The sequence below is a fragment of the Staurois parvus genome, unplaced genomic scaffold (genome assembly GCF_062004578.1).
Source record: "Staurois parvus isolate SC_StPar_1 unplaced genomic scaffold, SC_StPar_1.0 ptg000727l, whole genome shotgun sequence".
Lineage (NCBI taxonomy): Eukaryota > Metazoa > Chordata > Amphibia > Anura > Ranidae > Staurois > Staurois parvus.
In genome coordinates this window covers 1888212-1910314 of record NW_028318523.1, presented here as the reverse complement: position 1 = coordinate 1910314, position 22103 = coordinate 1888212, and the positions used below count along the sequence as shown (strand labels likewise).

At 42.6% G+C, this 22103-nt stretch overlaps 2 protein-coding genes across 3 annotated transcripts in view; one reads left to right on the top strand and one right to left on the bottom strand.

Moving 5' to 3' along the window:
- Positions 1-10017, bottom strand: part of PIGF (phosphatidylinositol glycan anchor biosynthesis class F) — a 39757-nt gene extending 29740 nt beyond the window's left edge. Inside the window, exons 1-5 of one of the 2 annotated variants that reach the window (XM_089653916.1) lie at positions 9891-9981; positions 7540-7616; positions 5257-5492; positions 2738-2829; positions 1729-1845 (exon numbers count right to left, since the gene is read on the bottom strand). In XM_089653916.1, the coding sequence (XP_089510042.1) occupies positions 1729-1845; positions 2738-2829; positions 5257-5484 (437 nt within the window). In that variant the 5' untranslated portion in view covers positions 5485-5492; positions 7540-7616; positions 9891-9981. Of the gene's footprint in view, positions 1-1728; positions 1846-2737; positions 2830-5256; positions 5493-7539; positions 7617-9890 lie in introns of both variants that reach the window. The other variant, XM_089653917.1, reaches the window with a different exon arrangement.
- Positions 9988-22103, top strand: part of CRIPT (CXXC repeat containing interactor of PDZ3 domain) — a 31955-nt gene continuing 19839 nt past the window's right edge. The window contains exon 1 of the mRNA XM_089653919.1: positions 9988-10101. Coding sequence (XP_089510045.1) covers positions 10086-10101 — 16 coding nt within the window. The 5' untranslated portion in view covers positions 9988-10085. The remainder of the gene's footprint in view (positions 10102-22103) is intronic.

Sequence of the window (22103 nt, the reverse complement as noted above, 5' to 3'; positions counted from 1 at the left end):
TAAGGGGGGATATGATCTCGATGTATAATACATAAGGGGGGATATGATCTCGATGTATAATACATAAGGGGGGATATGATCTCCATGTATAATACATAAGGGGGATATAATCTCCATGTATAATACATAAGGGGGGATATGATCTCCATGTATAAATACATCAGTGGTTCATATAGTGAACTCGGTGTAGAGCTATTCACCCTGAGGTCATCACAGAGGACAAGGGGGCACTCTACGTCTGGAGAAAAAGAGATTTAATCTCCAAACACGGAAATGTTTCTTCAAAGTGAGAGCTGTGCAAATGTGGAATAGACTCCCTTAAGAGTTGGTTCTGGCCAGCTCGGTGGATTGCTTCAAAAAAGTCTTGGATTGTTTCTTAGATACACAGAATATATCTGGATAGTAACATTTATATGTAAAGTTGATCCAGGGAATATCCGATTGCCTCACGGGGGATCAGGAACAAATTTTTTTCCCCAGCAGAAGCAAAATGGATCGTGCTTTGCTGGTTTTTTTTTGCCTTCCTCTGGATCAACTGTGGGTATAAGATTATAACTTTTTTTTTTTTTTTTTTTAACGGTTGAACTGGATGGACGTTTGTGTTTTTTCGCCAGACAAACCATGTAACTATGTGACTTAGAGTGAAGTTGCACGATTTCAAAGTCGGATGACATGCCGTTTGAGGTGTGATTTGCAAGACATCTGACACAGATGTATATGCAAATTGCACCAAAAGTAGTGCATGTACTACTTTAGAAATTGGTGTGCCTCTGACCAAGTCAAAACCGCACTGATATGACCACTGTAATTGTGGACATTAGAATGCGACTTGCTCTCTGATTTGCAAGTTGTATGGCATGCAAATTGCATTCCAAGTCGCACCCGATGTGACTGGGGTCTTAAGACTTAAAAAAAAAAAAAAACATTTTTATTGGAGTAATACTTCAGACAGACATACTAGAGCAGGCATGTCCAAAGTCCGGCCCGCGGGCCATTTACGGCCCAGGGGTTGGTTTAATACAGCTCTCCAACAGCCCTCCCTGCTCTGTGTAATGTGGCCCTCCCACGGCCCTCCCTTTTATGGCAGACAGTCTTCTGCTTGAGAGCAGAGGGCAGTGCGCACGCCTGAATGCGGCTGTCGCACGGCCCTCCCTTCTGTGGCAGACATTCTTCTGCTTGAGAGCAGTGCGCATGCGTGACTGCGCCGCGCTGGGAGCGACAGAGGGCGGTGACGTCAGGGCCGGGCTTCCAGCGTGAAGTGTGTTTCTCTTCCCCTCCCGGCTGCCGAGCAGAGACTTCAGCTCCAGCTACCTTTTTCACCCTTCACATTAGTGCAGGTAATTTTTTTTTTAATTTATTTTCAATACATTGTGAAAACTCAGCTGTCAGTTGATCTTAATGTTATGAAATGAAAAGTATGTCGTTTGCAATTAACTTGGCATAAAATAATTTATTTGCATTTAATTGTAATGGTTCAAAGAATGTTCGGAAAAATGTTCGGCCCTCCACCATGTTCACTTCATCCAATCTGGCCCTCTTTGAAAAAAAGTTTGTTCACCCCTGTACTAGAGGATGGCAAGCCTAGCACAGGGTCAGAGTAATGTGTAAATCTAGGTGAATATGATGCTTTCTGCACAACACAGATATTGCATGATTATGCGCATAAATTAAAATTGTTTATTTTAGCATTTAACTGTCAGAAAAAGAATTATAAAAATGATGACTTACCCATCTTTACTGAATACTCTGACCCAAGCATGAAAATTTGGTCCAAGAATGCACAGACAACGTGATGTTGTGAACGATGACAACAGAACCGCAAAAAAGAAGGTTTCTCCCACTGATCTGTAACATAATGTGAAGAGTCAGCTGAAGAAAATTACTGTACAAGCCGAATGCAATTATTTAAAGGATGTATTCTGAAAGCATACAAGTACTATAATCATGTTTGTTATAGCACAGTGCTCTACAGCGGAGTCAGTGGGAGCAGAGAGACAAACAATATAGGGGCCTATCCAAGATTTAGTTATAAAAATGTGTTAATATATGGATAAATGGACCTCACAGAGTTGGTGTGTCGCTACACAGGTCTGCATTACCAAAACCGGAAAAAGGAGAATGCATTTGGTATGTGAAAATAAAGTAAATAAGATGATGAGCATACCATGTACTGTGGCATGCTGCATTGGAAACTGTGGAATGTTTTTTAGGATGTATCTTTTATATTCCAAATCATGAAGTGCTGAAGGGACATCTAACACATTGGCACATATAATTATTCCTATTTTTGCTCTCCATTGTCCTTTGAAAGTTCTCCAAGAATCAGCAAAGATAACCCGTTGACATTTTTTTGTACTGATAAAGGCATACATACAGGGGGATTTCTGCATAAGAACTGATATAAGGTTGACTCCAGGAAATGTGCATACTTTCATGGCATAACTTTGTACGCCCCTTGAGGGTTAGGGACTGATGTAAATGTACAATATATATGTAAAGTGCTGCGTAAATTAAGTCTGCTATATAAGTACCTGCAACAAAAAAAAACTATAATAACTACGGGCTGGCTAGTGGCTGGAGGGACAATTCACATCTAAAGGAATGCTTTCCTATAAAGAAAACCACTGCAGCTTCTTTCTCCCCTCTCCTATCGTTTTGCACATACCTCTAGTTTACAGAATACAGGTGATATATAGTCATGATGTTTTCAGGACTGCTAAATAAAAATAATACTTACTCTACAAGAGGTGCGCCATACAAAACTATAATCCCATGAAACAGCAGACAGGAAGCTAAGAAATATAGGCAGGATCTATACAGTTTATTGACCTGCAAAACAGAATAGCCAATTAGAAAAAAACAAAAAGCAAACTAATCAAATTATACAAAATTTCAACTGAAGGAAACTTGTCAAGAAAAAAACATGGAGGATGTCTCCAGACTGGTTGAAGATTGTTAGTAGGGCTTCCCTGACCAGGAAATACAAGGCATCACTAAGAGGTATCTGTAATCATTAGGTTGTAAACCCAGTCTGGAGTTCAAGTAGAAAACCCCTTTATAGAGTAACACATTTAACAGAAAACTATTCTGAAATAAGAAATTGCTAAAAGCTCTAAAAATGTCAACAAAATATTCTTTACAGTCAATAACATGACATGCAAAATATTGTCTGTACTCAACTTTCATTTTGTCATGCGGAGTGATAAAACAGCTTACATAACGCATAATAAAGCATCATGAAAGCAGTTATACAAGGCATGATAAGGCTGCACACAGGGGTCGTTTTTTGTATTTCATCCTCATGTATCAGGCTGTTGGAGGCATGGGGGCCAAATTAGCTGTAGGATCACTGAAATAATAATGGAGGTTTTATTACTTGGTTTTAGTTTTTTCATTTGAAACGACACTGGGGTAATATTATGTGATTGTAGTATTTCTTTAAATTGGTAATAAACCAAAGCTTCTATTATAATGCAGCTTACCAATTTTAAGATGTGTGAGCGCTGCATTAGTTTTCTTTATTAGGCTCCATGCACACTAGCGTTTTTTTAAGCTCAAAACAATGGGAAAAATGCTGGATAAAATACACTGGTAATAGATTTTTTAGTAGTGCTTAGGAGCGTTAGCATGTTATTAGCATTTTTACAGTACAAGTAGAGGAAAAAAAAAAAAAACTGACAATTGCGCGGTCATACAATGCAGTACTCAAACAAAATGGATATTTTTTTTTCACACAAATAGAGCTTTCTTTTGGTCTTATTTGATCAACACTGGGTTTATTTTTTATTATATAAATGAAAAAAAGACCTAAAATTTTGGAAAAAAAAACAACATTTCTGCTATGAAACATATTTAATAATATGTTATTAAATTAAAAAAAAATCAAATATCTTAATACATTTTGGCCAAAATGTATTCTGCTGCACGTCTTTGGTAAAAAAAAAAATTCCAATAAGTGTATACTGATTAGTTTGTGTGAAAGTTATAGCGTTTACAAATGGAGGTATATATACTGGAATTTTTTTTTTTTTTAATTTAACTAGTAATGGCAGCGATCAGCGACTTATAGCGGGACAGCAGGAAAACTAGTGGATCCATAACATCTAATGACTGGTAAGCTGCAATATATTACATTTTTGGTTTTGCGTTAGATAGCACTTTGAAACCTAACTCCGTGTTTACTGTGTCTTTCAATAGAGTGTTTGGGTTCAAATGAACTATCCTCTGCACTAAAAGAGCGTGGTATAAACTGTATGTGACCTCAGCTGTATACAGAATACAGTGCTGTGTTCCAACAGCAGGACTGAGACTTCCTATCCCTCTCCTGGGACAAAATCAGGTCAGGCTGAGCAATGATCAACCATTCACAGGAAGCTTTGTATTCAACGAATGAATACAAAGCTTTCTTTGACTGGCGGAGATGGAGATCGTTACATCATCCACCTGCTTCTCAGCCTATCAGAGGAATCTTTGCATTCATTTATAGTTTAGGGCTCATTCACACCATGATGCAGAAAAGTCCGTTTTTTCTGCACGTGTTCTGCAAGGACAACTAAACCAATTGTTCTCTATGTGCCCTGTTCACACCACAACACTGGTATCATGTGCAGATTTTCTGTGCAGGAATCTGCAACGTGTATAAAACTCACTGAAGTGTGCTTGAAAAACAATGTAAACTGATTTCTCTGCAAGTGAAATCTGCCCGTCGCTTTCCATCACTTTTTCTGCATGTTTGGTGCTATCGAAGCCTTAAAGTATAACTAAAAGCAGAACATTTTTTTCTTTTTAGTTTTGGACAGAGTGGAGATGGGTTAGAAAACCTGCTAGGTTTTTTTTGCTACCTTGCCTCCCGTTAGGGAGATTTACCCTCTCTATTTGTCCTGTCTACCCTTATTATTGAAATTAAAAGAAAATCCTAAATTTTGGGTTGTCCCCAGAACAGTATCAGAGGGGAAATCTTCCAACGGGGACACTTGTTCTGGTGACATGGGGGCCCCAAGAGATTCCCTTAATTTGCAGGGATTTCCTCTCACTTTCTCTTTTCGCCATGGGGCAGGAAGTGGAGAGGATTCTCTCTAATGGTACACAGATGGCAAAAAAAACCTGATAGGGGTTATAACCCTCCTATACTCTACACAAAATGAATAATTGTTGCCCATAGTTCTATTTTAAAGTCGCAGTGAACATGGGTTAGGCTTTCAAGTCATCATAAAACAGCAGAACTCTAGGATAAAGTAAAACAAATTGTCCAATCACCTTGTTTGAAAGAGAGCTTCTTTTGGTTGAAGGATTTGGTTTGAATGTTAAAAGTAACAAAACATTAACAGCTATGACACAGACAGAGCAGAAGCACAGCCATGTAAGATGCGTTCCCAGGACAGAGAAGGGATCGAAAAGGAGTGGTGGGACACACAGGGAAACCACCACAGCCAAGACGCTCAGCACATGTCCCACTGCAAGTCTCCGGATCTCCGTCTCATCCATTGGGTCACCTAAGATTAGAAAATACACTCACTTTAAACAAAGTACTATAACCAAAACCACAGTTTGTATTCATATGGTTCCCTTTAATTGTTGCAGCATGTGTAGGTCTTTGCACTGGTGTCCCCCTTTTTTACCTGAAGGTAGGAAAACCAAGAGCATAGCTATAGGGGTCACAATTGCGACCCAGCCCCCTGTACACCTGGATAGGAGGAGTGGCGGGGGTGACTGCATATGGAGGAACCGATCTCTCCATGTTCCTCCTGCAGCAGCAGAATGCCTGCAAGAGAGAAGGAGAACCTAACATTCAGCAGCATTCATGTACAGGAGGAACATGAACAGATGGATTCCTCTATATCACGGGTGTCAAACTGGGAGCCCTACAGCTGTTTGCAAACTACAAGACCCATTAGGCATTGCAAGATTGAGAGCATGACTCCCAAAGACAGAGGCATGATGGGACTTGTAGTTTCACAACAGCTGGAGGGCCGCCGGTTTGACACCCCTGCTCTATATGAAGCCGCCCCGCTGCTCCTCCTATCTAGCTTCTTTCGACTGCACCTAAGCTGAGAGAGTTAGCGCTGACAGTGTCAATCCCCATTCCCCCCCCACGGAAAGAAGAGGAGAGAGAGCTGCTTCTGCTCCACACTGACAGTTCCCTCCCCCCATCCCTTCCCACAGGGATGGGAGAGCAGAGAGAGCTGCTTCTGCTCTTCCTCCTCCTGCCCCTCTCTGCTTCTGTGTCTGGCTCATCCACACTGCGTGGGAAGGAAGTTTGAAGCCTAGGCAGAAGAGGAAAGAAGAAGCCTGCCGATTCCCCCCTCCCTTTTTTCTCCTGCCTTCCAGTGAGTACTGTAATGCAAGAGGAACTGCCTCCTTTTCTTTCTATTATTTTCTCTTTCATTTCCTTCCATCTTTTCCTTTTTTTCTTTCCTTCCTTCCACCCTTTCCTTTATTCCTTCCTTTTTTTTTTTTTTTTACTTCCTTCCTTTTTTCTTTCATTCCTTCCTTTTTAGATCCCTGATATCTCATCTAAGCCCCCCAACAGGGCTCCTAAAAAAAACTGTAAAAAAATATAACAAACAAAAAAATAAATTCTGACAATAATGGCAAAACTACCAGGGTCACAACCTTTTGTACTGTATTTTGATACAAAAAAATGCAAAATATTGTTATTCCTAAATCCTGCCTGAACCTAAATATGCAATAGCTGAGTCTTTTCCACATAATTTCAGGAAGAGTTTAGATGCACATATGAATGGAAAAGTATGGAGTTATGAAAACAAACATACAATCATACCTCCATGCTGCAACATCCATCCCACATCTGCTCTAAGCCCAAGTACTGAGTGAAGAAAAGAGTGATCACGACTGCTGATCGCTCAGTTCTTGGTCTGCTCAGAGAGGATAGCAGTGACTATCAGTCAACGCTCTCCGCTTTTCTCCTCCAGTGTTCACTGGTGTACTGAGCTGGGGAGGAGGCTGGAGCGGCTGGTTCAGACTCTCTGGAGCCAGCTGCAATCAGGCAGCCAGGTGGATCCCATTGATATTGTCGGATCCTTCAAGAACCTGGAGCAGCTCTGTCCAATCGAATAATAGCAGGAAATAGCCCACTATCATATGACTCTGGATCCCAGAAGAGGAAAAGTAAGTGCACTCTTGTGACCCACTATAGAGAATCACAAAATCTCTGTTCTCTGCTGCACAAGGGGCTTAGAGAGCTGGGTGCAAAGAAACAGCAGAACATTGATCTCCCCAGTGAATAGCACAAGTCTTGGCCATTGAAGGACAGGCAAGTTGTTCAGCCCCCACAACCAGAAAACTGACTACGCTGAGAAGGATGTGCTCTCATGCCTAGTGCGGTCAGTTTTTATTTACTTTTTACTTCCCTCCTCCTAAAAGATTACAGTTTGTTGTTCAACTGAGTTGTACAGTTTATAGGTTACATTAACCTTCCTGGCGGTAATCTCAAGTGTGGCTCGGGGTTAATTTCAGTACCAAAAGCAGTAACCCCGAGCAACACTCGGGATTACACTGCAGTGATCCCTCAAGCCTTACCTTGTCCCACGATCCCGTGAGGTCCTCCCGCTGTGTCCCCCGGCTGATGCCGGCATCTATCTTCCAGGTTCAGTTCCCTGCGAGCGTCGGGAAGTACATGGGACAGAACCAGCGGGAGATTAAAAAAAGTAAAAATTTGACATACACACAATACACTGAAATCTTAGTATTCCATTACTGTATCAAACCATTTCACCTAAATGTTGTCCCGAGTGCTTTGTCCGGCGCCCTGCCTGCACGTTTACCGCTCTTTCTGCCTGGAAACTGAGAAACGTCCATGGCATCCAAAAAGCGTCCCTTTAGGTCAAAAGCGGTTTTAGACCGGCTAGAGAACAGCGATAGTAAATCAGAACCACTTGCAGAATTGAGTGATAATGATTCGTGGGGGAAATTCATCATCAGACACTGAAAACGATTCTGTGATTTTGCTCAGTGATGTGCGAACTTGGCGCTATATTTCACATTTCAGTGTTTTTGGTTTGATTATATTATTGAATTACATTTATTATTATATTATAATTTATGATTTTGTGTTTCAAACTTTATCATCCCCGGGATGTTTACTAGACTCTTGTCTGGACAGATTTAAGGGAGTTATTCCTGAGAATTGCAGGCCTGCAATATAAAACAAATTTCCATGCAAAAAAAAAAAAATGTACCGCTTTGACATTCAAAAATATTGATTAGTTAGACCGCCAGGGAGGTTAAAGGTGGAAAAAGTTCTGAAATTATTTATCTTTGTCTCGTGTTTTTATATCACAGAAACCTGACATTTTACAGGGGTGTGTAGACTTTTTATATCCACTGTACGTGGTACAGCATGCATATATCAGGAATATGAATTGTTGCGGTAATATGTTCTTTAAGATTAACGAATTCTCACTAGACTCAGAAAACTAATTCCCTCCAGGGGAGCAAATGCATGGACCTCCACCTCCATTGTCTCCAAATAATATCACCCAACCCGTACTCTCCGCTCCTCACACGACCTCCTGCTCTCTAGCTCCCTTGTCTCCTCCTCCCATACTCATCTCCGGAGCTTCCCCCATCCTCTGGAACTCTCTACCCCAATTTATCAGACTATCGCCTACTCTGCTCACTTTTAGGCGATCTCTGAAATCTCTCTCTTCTGGGAAGCCTATCCTGCCCTCAGCTAATACTGGAATACTCTACTCTTCCAACCAGTCCATCCCCCCCCACAGTTACTACCTTTTGTACCACCAGCCCCTCCCTCTTAGATTGTAAGCTCCAAGGATCAGGCCCTGCCATCCCTCTTGTATTGAACTGTATTGTCTCCCATTATATTGTAAAGAACTGAGCAAACTGTTGGCACTATATAAATCCTGTATAATAATAACCTGTTGAAAGCCATCCTTCCATTGAGAAATTTGGAAAAGTAATCTTTTCCCACCGGTCATACACATATGCGTACCAAAATGAAAGCAATGTCGTGCCGACAGCGTGTGCCCTGAGCACTTACGGCAGAGTTACTGGCAGGTAACGGAAAGCTCCTGATCGCTACTTATATAGCGCCATCAATTTACACAGCACTTTACACACATATATTGTACATTCCCATCAGTCCCTAACCCTCAAGGGGCGCACAATCTAAGGTCCCTAACTCACATTCATACATACACATACTAGGGCCAATTTAGACAGGAGCCAATTCACCTACCAGCATGTCTTTGGAGTGTGGGAGGAAACCGGAGTACCCAGAGCAAACCCGCACAGGGAGAACATGCAAACTCCAGGCAGGTGGTGCTGTGGTTGGGATTTGAACCAACGACCCTAGTACTGCCAGGCGGAAATGCTAACCATTTAGCCACTGTACTTGCAATCAGGAGTTTTCCAATCATGTGACCGCTATGACAGCCAATCACGACGGTCACATAACTGACATGCATGCTGCGATGGACTGCGGTGAGGTGCGCTGCGTACAAACGCACCATTCATGTACAAGTCGGGTGAGATGGGAGCACAGAGCCCCCTGATCTCTATGTGTCCTTGTACTGATCCATGGACACGGTGTGAAGGGGGGATGGGGCCCTGAGCTGATCTCCTTCAAGTATGGAGGCCAGAAATGCCAGCTTCTCTCAGACTACACCAACCCATCACACCTACAGGCCAAAATCAGCCAGGCATCTGGTATTTCCAGGAACTAGTCAGTCAGGAAGCCTCTGGGGGGGGGGAGGGGCTGGAGGACAGAAAGGTTCTAATGATGGCTCTGCTGATGGATGCGGCCTCGCGGCTCCTGCTGGGACATGATGAGCTCAGAGGACCCCCCCCCACTACCCAACCCCGGTACTACAGAGCACCCTCCCCTCCTTCCCGGGTCACCATCACCTCACCTGTCCGCTCACCGCTCCTCCTCCATCACCTGCTCCGATAACCCACCCACAGCCAATCAGCGCCCGCCTCATCCCACCGCACCTCATCGTCCGCTCCGCCTACAGCCAATCAGCGCCCTAACTCGGCAGTCACCTGATCGGCAGTGACGTCTACAGGAAGCGCCCGTGTTTACAATCCGTGGCCAGGAAGAGAAGATGGTGTGCGAGAAATGTAAGTGGGCTAATATTCTCTGGCAGCCATTGTAGGGTTGCCGCTTCATCCCTTTAAAAACCGAACAGACATGAATTACACAGGTTCTGTGGCTGGTTATGGTGGTAAATAAACTCAGTTCTATCTGAATTAAATTGGCCTCAGAACCTGTGTAATCAATATGTGTTCGGCTGTAAAGGGAGGAGGTGGCAGCCATTGCCGGCCTGCTTCTAGAAACACATCATACGAGTTTGCCTGGCTGTTCCTGAGTCACTGATCCTGAGCAAGTATCCAGTGAAGTCATACCTCCTGACCTGGGTGGTAATCCCACCTCAGCCGCTCAGAAAAGGTCACTGAAGCACAAACATGGTTTGTTGTTTGAGATAGGATGGGGGAGGGTTAGAACCTCTGTCTGGGTTCGATCACTGGCTGGGGTCACGTTGGAAGATTTCCTCTCACTTCCTGTCTTAGTGACACCAATGAAGAAATGTGGGTTTGTGGTATTAGGGATGGGATAGGATGGGGAAGGGTTAGAACCTCTGTCTGGGTTCGATCAGTGGCTGGGGTCATGTTGGGGAGATTTCATCTCACTTCCTGTCTTAGTGACACCAGTGAAGAAATGTGGGGTTGTGGTATTGGGGATAGGATGGGGGATGGTTAGAACCTCTCTGGGTTTGATCACTGGCTGGGGTCATGTTGGGGATATTTCCTCACTTCCAGTCCTAGTGACACTGATGAAGAAATGTGAGGTTGTGGCTGGGGAAAGTGTGGAACCTCGGGCTACTGAAGTAAAATGTGATTTTTTTTTTTTTTTTTAGGATGGGGAAGGGTTAGAAAGTCTGTCAGGGTTTGATCGCTGGCTGGGGTCATGTTGTGGAGATTTCCTCTCACTTGTTGTCTCGATGAGGAAATGTGAGGTTTTGTTGTTTGGGTTAGGATGGGGAAGGGTGAAAACCCCTGTCAGTGTTTAATTGCTGGAAGGGGTCATGTGGGGGAGCTTTTCTCTCGCTTCCTGTTCTCACTGGGCCAGGAAGGGAGAAGGAATCTCCCCAGAAAGATCTCAGACAGGAATTATAACAACTGACAGGTTTGAACATTTCCACAGTCTATCTAAGGCCCAGAAAAGGCTTGGCTTGAAGCTGTGGGATAAAATGAACTCCCCTTGTAGTAGGCCCCCCTGCACTGTAAGTGCTAAATTCTCATTAGGTCTAAGGGGTGGGGGGGGGGTAAGGGGTAGAAAAAAGCTGAATAAGAGCTGCCTGGCTGTTTCTGAGTCACTGACCATGAGCAGGTATGCATCAAGTAAAGTCGCACACAGTCTGACCTCGGTACATATCCCAAATCAGGAAGGGTCACTGAAGCCAGACCTTGTTCATGCTGTTCGGAATAGGCTGGAGAAGGGTTAGAACCTCTGTCAGATTTTATTTGCTGGTTGAGGTCATGGCGAGGAGATTTCCTCTCACTTCCTGTCTCAATGTCATTGATGAGGAAATGTGAGTTGTGCTGTTTGGGATAGGATGGGGAAGGGGTAGTACCTCTGTCTGGGTGTAATCACTGGCTGGTGTCATGTTGGGGAGGTTTTCTCTCACTTCCTGTCTTGGTAACACCAATGATGAAGTTTGGTATTGAGCTGTTTGGGATCGGATGGAGGAGGGTTACAATCTGTCAGACTTTATTTGCTGGCTGGGGCCATGGTGGGGAGATTTCCTGTCTCAGTGACACACATCTGCAAATGTGGGGTTGTGGTATTTGGGGTCGGATGGACATACAGCGGGTAAAATATGCATTGAACACGTCATCATTTTTCTCAGTAAATATATTTCTAAAGGTGCTATTGACATCAAAAGCGGGACAAAAAATGGGCCAAAATAACACCTGAGCAATGCATGTGACTCGTTTCTCCATGCAGGATACATCTTAAAGCTGTCATTACCAACAAACTATTTTGTACAAAGTATTAAATTTTAGTTCGTGTGTTCAGTAATTTTTTTCCTGTCATTTTATTACACATAACTTACTTGCTGAACTTATGTTTTTTTGCTTCGGTTTCTTTCTATGTATGGATTGCATGGCTTGTTACTGATGTGAAAATTTAATGTCAATAGCACCTTTAGAAATATATTTACTGAGGAAAATGGTGACGTGTTCAATACTTCTTCTACCCGCCGTATGTGATTCTGAATGTGTTTGAGCATGAGTGACAGGCCATCTTTGTAGGGAGAGCAGTGTGTGCAAGGAGGGGGCAGGAGAGGAGCAGTGTATACAGAGAGGCTCCCTCACTGGTTGTCACTATGGCCCTGATTCACTAAGATGTGAGTGTAATAGCAGAGACTGACCATTCAGGCAGACTCCGGTCAATCAATCAGTCGTCTGACCAGCGTCTAGCAAGCTCATTGACGAGCGTCTATTGACTACTTTGCTATCACTGGCACATTTTTAGGTGCAATACCGGATATGTTCGCTAGATGGCGCACAAGCGCGGGCTTTATTTACATTGGCGTTTTCATGATGGCAAAAGAATTCTTAGAATGTTATAAATACACCTGTACACCTGTATTAGAATTTTCTATTTTCTTCTATTTATTTTCTTGCTGTGTCTCCAAAATGATCAGGAAACTAATGCATTTACTAATGAATGTCAAACATTCTGTACTCAAATGTTAAACATTTACACACTTATATCTCAAATAATTTATATACTTCTAATTTCCCAATATAATTATATATCTTCATTCTCTTTAATCACGTAACTATTCTATGGTAAAGACAAGTGCAGCGCTATAAATGCATGTGATCAATAATGAACGCATGTAAAAACCAAAAAGTGCAAAGAATTGCAACAATGATGTAATATTGTAAATGGTGCTAAAATAAGTTCATAGAATCATTCCTGAATAATTGAATGTCTTTCGTGTGAGAGTACCAACTCAGAGAGTGCCTATGAATGGCACGTGTGGTCTCTCCGTGACGGACAGTAGTGCATGAACTCGTGAAAGGTAAACCACCCTTGGGACTGGTCTACACTCACCAGAACAAAAGTATTAATGTGTATGGGTTATACACATCACACATCTGGGGGTGCAGCGGTATGCTGGCAGTTATGGGTTAGTCATCCAGCTCCATCCATCCATCCATCAGGGTGGGTGCCCAAATGGTCCTGGGGAGGAATTAGCTCAGCCACAGGAGCCAGAAAGGTGCTCAATAGTGTAGTACACTGTCACAGGGGTGGATGACCTTTCACGAGTTCATGCACTACTGTTCGTGGTTATATTTATCTTGTGTAATACCATTTTAGTAGTCTATATAATTTGACCAGAGCTCGCTCTATCATTTTCAAACAATGGAACTATTCTACATTATAACTCAAACTGTGTCTCCCACAGTGGTTTAGTGGTTAGAGCTCAGAACTTACAGCACTTGGGTCATGGGTTCTAATCCCGGTCATGGCTACATCCTAAAAAATGGAGATCAATTTTCTGGGTTGTGTCAGTGCCAGGAATATTGATCAAACAATTATGATTTTGCCTAATGACTAGAAAGTGGATGAATGTACTCTTCTGCCAATTAGGAAATGTGCAAGTTTCATGCCGTGTATATTTCATTGTAACATTTTTCTCTTTTAAATCTGTCTCCTTATACAACTTGACCCCCTCCCCCACCCCGCCATCACCTGTCCCATATGCAAATCTATGGATCACCGCCCCACTCTTTAACGATCTATTTACTGATCAAGTGAATGTGTCTCATTTTCTATCAGCTACAGCTCAGATCTCACATTATTATACAATTGCTGATTGTATCTCACCACTAGTCTGATTGAATTCACAATTCCTGGTCAGTCCCGTTCCCTGACCTCTAATAAACTTTAGGGCCAGTTCACACTACATGTGTTTCAGTTGCTTTTTCGGCATCACAAACGCACAGAAAGAAGGTTATATGGTTGTCAATGTCATAGTTCACATCAGCGCTTGCATTTTCAGTGCATTGCAGGTGCTGTAAACAAAGTTGACCACGCTGTATTGTTTCTGCACAGAACTGTACTGGAACACATTGAAACGTCCTTGAATGTACTAAAACGCACATGTCCCTAACTACATTGAATACAAAGAAAATAGAAAAAAATAAGTGGAAGGGATATAAAAATGCAATGTAAACATGTCCAAAACGCATTCAAAATGTACTGGAACACACTAAACATGCATGCCAAAAGGGCATGAAAAAACCCCATCAGGAACACATCTAGACTGTTTCTATAGTGTGAACCAGCCCTTAGGACTTGTTCACACCATTGGTGGTGCAGAAACGCATGCAAGAACACACATTTTCCAGCACAGCAAAGAAATGCAATGCCCTATGTAGATGTGCGCAGGTACCATGATGAAAACGTTGTTGCACCTACACACGTCTATTAAAAACAGCCCCATTCACAGCCACAAATACGCATGGCACCACACTACTGTGCGGTTAGGTGCGACACACTTGGAAAATAACATAAAAATAAGCCAACATGGCTAAAACATATCTTGAAAATATGGGGACTCTGATATCCGGCGACAGTCCGTTCACGAACGAGAAGCAATTCTGCACCCCTAAAACCAACATAGAGGAAAGGGATGGTCAAATTGCTGTGCTGCTTCCAAACCACCTCTGGCATGCCAGGGTCATTATGCAGGTCCTCGATTCCAGTTCTTGCCTGCGGCCACAAAATATCCACTGGCCACGAGTGAAGGTGAGTGGAGGACGTGAAGGTGGATTTCTACCAGCTTCAACCGCAAGCAGTACCACTCCTGAAAAATGAGAGCAAATAATCATTGACACGTCATCATGACAGTCAATTCTCAGTGCAGGCTATCTAGAGTGTCTTTCCTTTTTAACCATTTCAAGAGTTCAAGGAAACATTCTTGGAGCATCTACTGTGTTTGGAAAGGCCAAAGGTCCCCCCCCTCCCCCAGGCACACTAATGCTTATGCAGACCATAGACGGGGAGAAAAACGGCCGATTTTTCTTTTAAAAAATGAAAAATTGGTTGTTCAAGCGGCCGACGTTGCCAGCAATGGTAAAAAAAAAAATCGGCCGATTTTCATCCCGTCTACAGCCAGCAAAAAGTGTCTCTGCAGAGAGCTCCGCTATTTCTTTGACAGTTCCTTGACATTTACAGCGGTTGCAACAATGTATCTATTTGTATCCATTTAGGATACAGATGTTTTTATTCGGAAACAAATAGATACAATGTTGCAACCGCTGTAAATGTCAAGGAACTGTCAAAGAAATAGCGGAGCTCTCTGCAGGGACACTTTTTGCCATACTGGAATTCCTCTCATTTCTCATCCTTCTTCTTCTTCTTCTTCTTCATCATCATCCTCTTCTTCTTTTTCATCATCATCCTCTTCTTCTTTTTCATCATCATCCTCTTCTTCTTCATCCTCTTCTTCTTCATCATCTTCATCCTCTTCTTCTTCATCCTCTTCTTCTTCATCATCTTGATCATCATCATCCTCTTCTTCTTCTTCTTCATCATCATCCTCTTATTCTTCTTCATCATCATCCTCCTCTTCATCATCATCTTCTTCTTCTTCTTCTTCATCATCATCCTCTTCTTCATCATCATCATCCTCTTCATCCTCTTCTTCTTCTTCTTCATCATCCTCTTCTTCTTCTTCTTCATCATCATCATCATCATCATCATCCTCTTCATCATCATTCTCTTCTTCATCTTCTTCTTCTTCATCATCATCATCATCCTCTTCTTCTTCATCATCATCATCCTCTTCTTCTTCATCATCATCATCATCATCCTCTTCTTCTTCATCATCATCATCATCCTCTTCTTCATCATCATCCTCTTCTTCTTCATCCTCTTCTTCTTCTTCATCATCATCATCCTCTTCTTCTTCTTCATCATCATCCTCTTCTTCATCCTCTTCTTCTTTTTCTTCTTTTTGTCTTCCTCTTGCAGGTCACTGCTCATGTGCAGATTTTTTATCAGTAAAAAATCGGCCAATTTGCCCATCATTGCCGCGAAAATCGGCCGATCGGCAAATTCGGCCGGTTTTTTTTCCAACTTTACCGAAAAAAAAAATCTGCCAAAATACCGAAAAACGGCCGAACAAATAGCCCACTAACGATCCGAAAATCGGCCGATTTTATTTTCGGACGAAAAATCGGCCAATTTTCGACCCATCTATGGCCTGCATAAGATATGGTGTGGCCCTAGGGTCAATGTGTGTTTAGAATACTTCCAAAATGCACATACAAAAACACTCCATCCAAATGCATGTTGCATTTCTATAGCATGTTAAACAGAAAAAAAATGCACTTACATAATGTTAACATGCGCAAGTAAAAGTAGACAAAATCCACATCCTTTTATTCTGGCTTCACATACATGCATTGTGGTCTAACACCGCACTCCTGGGCAAATCACATGCAATTTGTGTGCGTTGTAATTAGAGACAAACATTTTGCACACCTCAAATTGCACCGCATCCGGGCCAAAAATGTGCAGGACCCTTTTTCAGGGTATGCACATGTATTGTACTGTCCAAGGCATTGCACACTAACGCATTGCACACTAAAAATGTCAAATACGTTAGTGTGTACAGTGCATGAGTGTAAAATGCTTTAGTGCACACTGCAGTGTACAACGCATTGCACACTGTAATACACTGTAATACCGTGTACACCCACACATTGTAGACTGTAATGCACTGTACACTGTCATGCAGGATGGAGCTACGCATTGCACACTGTGATACGCTGTCCACTGTCATGCAGAATCCAGCAACGCATTGCACACTGTAATACCATGTACACCAACACATTGTAGAATGTAATGCATTATACGCAGTATACATGTCCAGATATTCAAAGATTAGCCATGAAGGCCTAGCTGGTTACCTATTGGGCGACCGCAGATAGCCGAATAACGCTACACTGCATCCAGGCAGCTCTGGGAGGGTGTCATATGACATCCTGGCAGAACGCGCTCTCCGTGATTGCTGTGTCCTAAGGACACAGCTGATCACGTGATGTGGTAAAGGCCAATCACAGCGGCTTTTTACCATGTGATCAGCCATGTCCAATGACACGCTGATCACCGGGAAATGCATTTGCCGGGTCTTGGCTGCACTTTCATCACGCTATCAGAATGTGTGGAAAGTACTGCCGAGAACCAGCAGTTATCAAAGCAGGGGTCGGCCCCGATGATCAGTGCCCACCAGTGCCACCCAACAGTTATGCCCACCTGTGGCCAGCAGTGCCACCCACCAGTGCTGCCTCATCAACGCACATCAGTGTTGCTAAATTACCAGTTTACCAAATGTTATAATATAAACAGACTTTTATTCATTATGAGCTATTTTGTGGTTTATCGAGCAAAAAGTAAAACACACAGCAGCAAGTCAATACCACCCAAAGAAAGCTCTATTTGTCTGAAAAAACTGATATAAATTTAAGATGGGTACAATGTGGCATGACGGCACAATTGTCATTCAAAGGGTAACAGTGCAGAAAGATGAAAATTGGCCAGGACAGGAAGGGGGTAGGAGTACCCAGTAGGCAAGTGGTTAATATCATTGACCCATCAATACCCAGGAGCTAATGTACAGATAAGTAGCATGTGCACCAAGTGAGATTCTGCTAGGCCCCACCCACAAAATTGCAATTACCTGTCCCTCACATGTTATAAACATGTTTGCAATGGCCACACTTACTGTACATATAAGGATCATCTCCTCAGTTGAGAACTGTGCTCTCGCCATGTCCAAATGCCAATAAGGTTATCAAAATTTTCAACCAACACAAAACCTCCAACCACTTGTCATCCACTTACACTCCCCACAACCACTTCCGGGTGCGCGCGCACGTGATGACGGACTTCCAGGATAGCCGTTCATGCGCCATGCGGACACCTGTTTGGTGCTTATTTGTTTGCAATCGCGCATTTTTATGTGCGGCTATGATAGCTTTCGCAAATGTGTGTTTCTTATTGATTTGTTTTTTTTAACCTTGGCTAATATTTGTTGCCAAAGGCCAAAAATCAACAAAGTGTGGACTATTTTATTACTGTAAATCGAATTGTAGAAAACCTGTAGCTGGCTGCACAGTGAATGTGACATTCATTAGTACATAACAATATTGTGGTGCAAGTGGGTTTTTTTTTTTGGTTTTGAAAAAGCCAGTTTGCACCCACTTGCATATTCACACTCTTACAAGCTACATTTGAGCAGATTATATAAGTATACAAAGTAACTATTAAGGTTGTTCATATATTGAACATAAAATAAACACAAAAACATCGGTCAAATATTTATTGATCAAATATATCGTCATTTATTTGGTCAGCAGGAACAAGTAGGTACAGTCAATATCTTGGTGAGTCACAAAAATAGGATTGATGTGGCAAAAAGAAAACACTCCTGCTCATAAGAGCTTACAATCTAAAGATACTTCTAGTGAACTGTGTGTGCTCAGGTTATAGCAGGAAACAAAGGGGAAGATGAATCAAGTAACATTTTCATGCACATAGGATTTACTTACACAATCACGTAGTATAAAGATCCATTCAAAAAAAAAAGTCTTCAGATCAAAATATCAAGAAAACAAAGCATGTGAAAAAAAACCCTCCCACCTCTACAAATCCCCTACACATACATTTGTCAGCAGGTTTGTCAGAAAAATGCATTGGAGTCTAAATAAGCAAGCAAAATTAAAACAAGGGCAGATTTTAAACAAAACGATTGACATGTGTGAGGCTTTCAATGCAAAGAGAAAAAAACACATTCATTGTGCAATAACACACAAACACTTTACAAGGCCAAAAATATGCAAACATTTCCAGCCCACTTCCAAACACAGCCTGAGTGGTGTCTGGGGCAATTCAGCACAAAATCTCTTCTTCCCCCAAACCACTACAAGCAAGGACTTAGTCACAAACCACCCGGCCTAGTAACAGGCCAAATCACTCCCTACTGCACATCTTTATATAAGCTAGGTTGTATTTGGAGCATGCCAAACAAGGCCCCACACCCAATGAAGCCACACCCACCACTGACCTTAGTTTGGTCAGTGAAAGTGTTTTCACCTGATGAATCCCCTTCCTACCTGCATTAACCCTTGGTATACAGGCCCCACAAATCAGAAAGATATATACAGTGAAATGTACGTGTGCAGCATACAACAGAACATTGAGCAGGGATGTGAAAGGGAACCCCAATTGGAACCGTTATTGCTACTATGGTCACAATTCCCTCCAGATTCTCGCATGAGTTAAGACAGTCACATGACCACATCTTGTATGCAATACTGAAAATGACAAATCGATTTGACTAGTCTGGTGAATTTCCCATCAATTGGCAAAACACTCCAGAAATCAAACATCACCAAACATTACACTCTGGGCAAAGCTGATTTACAAATCCTGCGACTTACAGTAAAGTTGACCATTTTAATGCAATTTTCAAGACATCTGACACAGATCTCTATGCAAATTGCCACTAAAGTAGTACATGTACTACTATAGAAATCAGTGTTTGAAACGCACCCATGTGGTCACTCTAATAGCAGACAATAGGGTGCGACTTTGCAGACGATTTACAACTTGCATGTTGTGCAAATCACATGCCAAGTCCCACTCAATGTGCACGCTATTGGAGCGTTCATATTGTTGTGGTTCAAACTTGGTCGGAGCCGCAAGTAATAATAGAGTAATGAATACACTACTTTTCATGCAATTTGCTGAGAGATCGATGTCGAATGTCTTGCAAATTGCACTTGAAATCACCATGTACCCTAACTTTGAAATCATGCAACTTCTATGCAAGTCACATGATGTGACTGTGGTGTCAATAACACCACTTAGAAATCTGCTTTAATGTGACCGGGTAGCCCCCAGTAACATTGTTTGCGATTGCCATGCAATTGGCATTACAGGCGACTTGCAAATCGTAGACCAAGTCGCACCCTATTGGCCACTGTAGGCTCTGTTCACATCCAATTGGATTGTGAACTCTTGCAACTTCACTGTAAGTTGGACAATTGCCGCATCGGATTAGATGTGACAGTGGTGTTAGCCCCCAGTAACATTGTGTGCAATTTGCCATGCAAAGGGCAAGTTGCTGGCCATGCCAATCGCATGACAAGTCGCATCCAGGGTGTGCAATTTCAGGTGCGATTTGTGAATTGACATGGTACCTGATATTGGATATAATGAATGTGAATGTGAGTGTATTAACGTACGCCATTTGTTGCAGTGAGAGTTCAAAGGTATTTGAAGATTTTGGCCATTTATTAGCAATTTAACATCTAGACTCAAATAGAAATCGCAATGCTACACACAATTGAAAACACAACTAGTTAGTAATTCTCTAGAAAACACAGTAAAATTGGCAACTTAAACAGTAATTTTCATTTGAATATAGTGTGAACGAAGCAGGAGAATTAACAAAGGAAATAAATCTTTGAAGGCGTGCGGTCTGCTTTGCATTTGGTGGAAAAATCCATACCAGTATTTGTGACAAGTTTGATGTGTGGATTCACCAACCAAGTCTTTTCTCTCTCGCTCACTCTTCTTTGTCTCACTGGCTCGCTCTTCTCTCTCGCTCACTCTTCTGTATGTCTCTCTTTATCACTCTTCAGTATGTTTTTCTCGCTCACTCTTCTTCATCTCACTGGCTCGCTCTTCTCTCTCTCTGTCAGCTCTTTGCTTGCCAAATCCTTCACAAAAGTGGGTTGAGTGTAAACCATCATTATCAAATCTATTAGTGCTCCAGGCTCTTATCTTACCCCATTGTATGACATTCACATAAGGTGCAGCTTTGAAGGTGTTTCAACAGACAAGGCCTCATTCTAATTCACATTTTAGGGATCACTTAGACAGAAAGCAAAGATGTTGCCAGAACATCTATTTGAAGACAGCCACACACGGAGATCATACTACTTCCTCACCGGGGTTGGGATTCAAACCGACAACCCTAGAGTTGTGAGGCAGCAGTGCTAACCACTAACCCACGGAGCTACGTTGCTAACCCCGCCTGTATTTCTGTGCTGTGAATCAATCTTAGGTCCCTGGGCAAGTTCAGTGTAGCTACCAGATATCTCCAATGTGACACAAATGTTGTGCTATGTTGCCAATTCACATGTATGATGGTTCTATGTATCCCAATACAAAGGATTGCAATACTAATACAGGCGTACCTCGGTTTACCAACGCCTCAGGGAACGTCATATTTGGGGTACAAATGCCAAACCATTTCAGTTAATTGGTCTGTTTACAAATGTTTGAATAATTTGGTATGGGCATGTGGCCTGGTATGGTTCAGGAGGGGGGGAGGCGCTCGCTTGTCCCCCCCCCCCTTTCCTGACCTGCTGGGCTGCATGCTCAGATAAGTATCTGTTATGGATTTTGGGGGGTACCCCATGCTGTTTTTTATTTAATTTCAGCGTGGAGTTACCCCTTAACATCCATACGAGACCCAAAGGGCTTAGTATGGATGGGAGGGGGGACCCCACGCCGGGTTTTTTACAAATTGTTTATAATTCCCTGCAATACTTTTACATCAACTGTCAGTGGGGAACTCCGCCGACAGCTGAAACATGAGCGCTGCATTGGTTTTCGCTACTAAAATGCTGCATGAGTTGATAACATAACTCATCCAGGATTGTAGGAGCGACAGCCATGTGTTAATGTTTCAACTGTCAGCGGGGTTCCCTACTGACAGCTGAATGTAAAAAAAAAAAAAAAAAGCGTGGGGTCCCCCCTCCCATCCATACCAAGCCCTTCGGATCTGGTATGGATATTAAGGGGGAACTCCACGCTGAAATAAAAAAAAACAGCTTGGGGATCCCCCCAAAATCCATACCAGACCCTTATCCGAGCATGCAGCCCGGCAGGTCAGGAAAGGGGGGGGGACGAGCGAGCGCCCCCCCTCCTGAACTATACCAGGCCACCTGCCCTCAACATGGGGGGGTGCTTTGGGGAAGGGGGGCTCCCCCCCAAAGCACCTTGTCCCCATGTTAATGGGGAC